General features: G+C 52.5%; 1 protein-coding gene across 1 annotated transcript; it reads left to right on the top strand.

Moving 5' to 3' along the window:
* The first annotated feature begins 3,738 nt into the window (after window positions 1-3,738).
* On the top strand, window positions 3,739-5,066 carry LOC121537036 (protein chibby homolog 1-like). Its single transcript, XM_045206182.1, has 2 exons — window positions 3,739-3,813; window positions 4,459-5,066. Exon 2 carries the CDS (start codon window positions 4,513-4,515, stop codon window positions 5,014-5,016), a length of 504 nt encoding a protein of 167 aa, XP_045062117.1. The 5' UTR covers window positions 3,739-3,813; window positions 4,459-4,512; the 3' UTR covers window positions 5,017-5,066.
* The last annotated feature ends 324 nt before the right edge of the window (window positions 5,067-5,390 follow it).

Below are 5,390 nucleotides of genomic sequence, written 5' to 3' on the forward strand. Positions count from 1 at the left end.
AAATTACAGGCCTCTCTCATCTTTTTAAGTGGGAGAACTTGCACAGTTGGTGGCTGACTAAATACTTTTTTTCCCCACTGTAGGTAAGACCATGGGCGTTGTGGAACTGGTAAAGGTTGTAACTTACCCGTTGGGAGGTGCCGAGGTGCCTTAATCTGGGCGCACACCGAGCAGAAGGAGACGTACACCCTCAAGTCCTTAGTCAAGGTAGGCCACCAGTACTTTCCGGTCAGGCAGCTCACTGTACGACTGATACCTGGGTGACCAGAGGAGGGTGACGTGTGTGCCCAGTAGATCAGACGATCACGGATAAGAGCAGGCATGTACCGCAGCCCAGCTGGACACTGAGGTGGAGATGGATCTGTGCGTAATGCCTGCTCTATATCCGCGTCCATCGCCCATACTACCGGCGCCACAATGCAGGAGGCCGGGAGTATGTGGTGTTGTCTCTGGGCCTCTCCTCTGTGTCATACAGCCGGGACAGTGCGTCTGCCTTCACGTTCTTCGTACTCGGAATGTATGACAGTGTAACATCAAACCGGGTGAAGAATAGGGCCCACCTGGCCTGGCGAGGATTCAGCCTCCTCGCTGCCCGGATGTACTCCAGGTTACGGTGGTCTGTCCAGACGAGGAAAGGGTGTTTCGCCCCTTCGAGCCAATGCCTCCACACGGTCAAAGCTCGGACAACAGCCAACAGCTCCCGATCACCAACGTCGTAGTTCTGCTCCGCCGGGCTGAGCTTCTTAGAGAAGAAGGCACAGGGGCAGCGCTTGGGTGGCGTGCCCGAGCGTTGAAATAGGACAGGCCTATCCCTACCTCGGACGCATCCACCTCCACTACGAACGGTAGTGATGGATCGAGGTGGGCCAGTACCGGGGCTGAGGTGAACAGACCCTGCAGTCTACTGAAGGCCAGGTCAGCCTCAGCAGACCAGCGGAGCCGGGTCGGCCCACCCTTCAACAGGTATGTAATGGGAGCTGCGATCTTTTAAAATCCCCGGATAAACCTCCGATAGTAGTTGGCGAAGCCAAGGTAGCGCTGCACCTCCTTAACCGTGGTTGGAGTCGGCCAATTACGCACGGCTGAAATGCGATCTCCCTCCATCTCCACACCTGAGGTGGTAATGCGGTATCCGAGGAAGAAGACAGACTGCTGGAAAAACATACACTTCTCTGCCTTGGCATCAAGGTCATTTTCCAACAGTCGGGCCAGTACTTTGCAAACCAGGGGCACATGCTCGGCGCGCGTGGAGGAATACACCAGGATATCATTGATGTAGACCACTACACTGTGACCAAGCATGTCCCGAAACACCTCGTTCACAAAGGACTGGAAGACGGATGGAGCATTCATCAAATTGTAGGGCATCACCAGGTATTCATAATGCCCCGTGGTTGTGCTGAATGCTGTCTTCCACTCATCCCCCTCCCGAACACGCACCAGGTTGTATGCACTCCTGAGATCTAATTTGGTGAAGAAGCGCGCCCCATGCATTGACTCAATCACTGAAGGAATGACGGGGAGAGAATAACTAAATCTTATCGTCTCCTTGTTCAGTGATCGATATTCAATGCACGGGCGCAGACCGCCGTCTTTCTTCTTCACAAAGAAGAAACTCGAGGAGGCGGGTGAAGTGGAGGGACGTATATACCCCTGGCCTAGGGACTCGGTGATGTATGTTTCCATAGCCTCCGTTTCAGCCTGTGACAGGGGGTACACATGACTCCTGGGAGGTACAGCGTCTACCCGAAGGTTTATCGCGCAATCCCCCGCCCGATGAGGTGGTCATTTTGTCGCCTGCGTCTTAGAAAACGCGTGCTCCAGATCATGGTATTCGGGGGGAATGCGCACAGTGGAGGTACCGTCTGGACTTTCCACGTGGTTGCACCAACGGAAACACCTAGACACCTACCCTGACAGTCTCGTGACCACCCCGTGAGAACCCTCTGCGGCCATGAGAAGGTGGGGTTGTGGAGTGCTAGCCAAGGAATACCTAATACCACAGGGAAGGCAGGAGACTCAATAATAGAAAAAGTAACCTGCTCTCAATGAGTCTCCTGGGTGATCATGGTGACTGGTACAGTAACTTCCTTAACAAACCCGGACCCTAATGGTCGACTATCAAGTGCTCTGATGGGGAGTGGAATGGATAGGGGAACCAATGAAATGCCTTGACGGCGTGAGAATGCCCTGTCCATAAAGTTCCCAGCTGCGCCTGAATCGATTAGCGCCTTACACTGGGGAACTACCATGTGATCGGGAAAGTAGATAGGTAGGGTACAGTGAGCAGCAGAGGGCTCTGAACGAGTGTGGGTGTTCGATACCTGGGGTGATGCGAGAGTGCCCTGCCTGCCGCCTCCAGACCCAAAAGAGCGTTGACGACTATGTGTGGTGTACTGTCCCTTTGTGCCACCAGAGTGGCACTGTCATCCTCCGCTCTCTCGGACGGCAGCTCCATCAGCTCGGGATCCGAGTTGTCCGGGGTGGAAACGGGCAGACCCCTACCAAGACGTCCTCTGGCTGCCAGCAGGTTGTCCAAACGGATGGCCATGTCCACCAGTTGCGTGATAGACAACATGGTGTCCCGGCAGGCTAGCTCCCGTTGGACGTCCTCCTGCAGATGGCTCCGGAAATGGTCGATCAGGGCCCGCTCGTTCTACCCAGACCCCGCTGCCAGAGTCCGAAACTCCAACGCGAAGTCCTGCGCGGTCCTCGTCCCCTGCCTCAGGTGGGCCAGCCGCTCGCCCGCCCGCCTCTCGACCCTTGGGCGGGTGATCGAAGACCGCCCGAAAGAGGCGAGGGAACTCCCTGTAGTTCTCCAACGCGGCTCCTTATTTCCAAACCGCGTTGGCCAACTCCAGGGCTATCCCCGAGAGGCAGGAAACGAGGACGGATACCTTCTCCCGCTCCGATGGGTCCGGCCTGATGCTGGAGAAGTAGAGCTCCAATTAGAGGACGAATCCTTGGCAGAGCACCGCCGTCCCGTCGAATGCCCGTGGTCGGGATATCTGGATCCCTCCGGGTGCTGGGGTGTAGATGGCTGGATCCGGTTGGCCAGCTGGTCTTGACAGATCGGGTCCTCTCCTCTCCAGGCGTTGGACGACCGATCCATCGCTTCCCCCAAGCTGGCCAGCATCGTGGAATGGTCCTGGGCCCGTGCCACGACTCCAGGCATGCGCTCCTCTCCCGCTGACTCCATAGCGGGTGGGTGATTCTGTGATGAGTGTGATAGGAGTCAGGCGCAGGAGGGTAAATCACCGAATACAGAGTTTATTCTGTTGTACAAAATAGCGCTGGATAGCGACACACGAAAACAGGCGCAGGGAAACGATCTACCCTGGCAATACACGGTACGGGATACTCCATCAATATACAGGCACAGGGGAAATATCTACCCCGGCAATACAAAGAGCTACACTACTCTCACAATAAACAATCACCCACAAGGACAAGGGGGGCAGAGGGAACACTTATACATGGACTAATGAGGGGCTAAGAACCAGGTATGTGTAATTGACAAGACAAGACAAATGGAATGATGATATATGGAGCGGCAGTGGCTAGTAAGCCGGTGACGACGAATGCCGAAGCCTGCCCGAACAAGGAGGGGAGGCAGCCTCGGCGGAAGTCGTGACAGTGGAATGATTCTAAATGTCATTGTCCTCAAACAGTTCCATTCTGTTGCTATGGTAATGTGCAAAGATTCCATACCATAACAGATGATAATAATAACTCAATTTTTAAAGCTCTTTTCTCTAACCCAAGGTGCTAAACACCTTGAAAAGCATCAGAGAGGAGTGGCAGGAGGAGTGGGTAAGTTTGTATGCAACTGGACTATGATTAAGTCTTCATCTTCATATTTTGTATTCTTCTGGAGATTTTTAAACATATTAATCAGATCAGTGGTGACCAACTCTCTTCTTGGAGAGAGACTAGATGTGCAGGCTTCACTTGTTTTCTTTGGCACAAATAAGCTGAACTGTGGATGTTTAGAAGAGGTCCTGGTCCTGTCATCATAGGGCCTTAGCAGGACGATAGGAAAGTCTTGGTTGTTGACTGCACTCTGAATGGGACTGGAGGGGTCATATTAAGTGCTTTTCTAACCAAGACTTTAACTTCTACATTCACTTGAATGTAGCCCAGTGCTGACCCCTTAACTGGACACAATACGTTTATATATTGAGAAGTTCTTTGACTGTTAATACAAACTTTTTGGAGGAAGAATTTTTTATTTGTGAATTCATGCAACATACTGTATATAATGTGTGGTCAGTTGTGTTTAAAGCAGGGTTGGAACAAAAGCCTGCACACCCTCGAAATGAGTGTTGGCTATCCCTGTCCTAGATATTTAGGGACTATGGAAACACTATGTTTCCAGTTCTCTTCTGCGTGGAATTAATGTTGTGCAATGCATTAATGTAAAACATTCCCAGACAATTGTATTAAATGATTCACCAGGGCAGGAGCAAACCCGACGCAGGAACCCGAGGTGAGCCAGAGCGCCGCCCCAAAATGTCCATATTCAGAGAGATGTGGGATAAACTGGGGACCCCGTCGACTGCCCTCCGCTCTCCAGGCGACTGGAACCCCAAACTCCCTCCCGCCAGGCTCGACGCCTCCCTTTCTTCCCTCTACTACCTTGACTTCAACTCCCGTGAAACTGAGCTGGGGCCCGATTACGCCCCCCCGGCCCTCACCCTGGGGGGCCACAGCCTCATCTTCCAGGAGGGCCAGTGGGTGCTGCAGCAGGGTCCCCAAGGGGCCAATGGCCGGAGTTCAAAGGCAAGGGACCGAACCCGCATCCACCGTCTGAAGAATATGAACCGGGGGTTACAGGAGGAGAACAATGCCCTGAAGCTCCGGGTAGAACTGCTGATGGACATGCTGGCAGAGACCACAGCCCAGCTACAGGGCTCTGATCCTGGGGAGGGGGGCAGCCAGGACAGCCTAGTACTACCACAAACACCCCAGTTAAAGGCAAGCTTCCAGATTGGGTCTACTCAAAGAAAGTCCTAAAAAATGATGAAGATAACAGTGGGACTGGGTGAAGTGGATGAAATGGTTACAGCTGGACGAATAAACAGAGGTTGACTGTCATCTTCTGTTTCATTGGACTTGGTGTTTTTTTAGAATGATAAGTATTTGACTAGCTATTCTAGCCTGTGCTAGAGCAAGTGTGTTGGCGTTAGGGCAGCTTTATACCACTTCTGATGCATAGTTGTCTGCTGAGTTTTTCGCTTTCAATTGGTCAACACAGATCCGTAGCCATGATGTGCTACTTAAAAAATAGAAATCCCACCTACTTTTCAGTTGGACAGTGCAACGAAAATGTAGTGCATCCCATTTCTTTCACATTTGCATTGCCCAAACGCATGGCTGTCATTGAACAC

The sequence above is a fragment of the Coregonus clupeaformis genome, chromosome 2, assembly GCF_020615455.1.
Source record: "Coregonus clupeaformis isolate EN_2021a chromosome 2, ASM2061545v1, whole genome shotgun sequence".
Classification (NCBI taxonomy): Eukaryota; Metazoa; Chordata; class Actinopteri; order Salmoniformes; family Salmonidae; genus Coregonus; species Coregonus clupeaformis.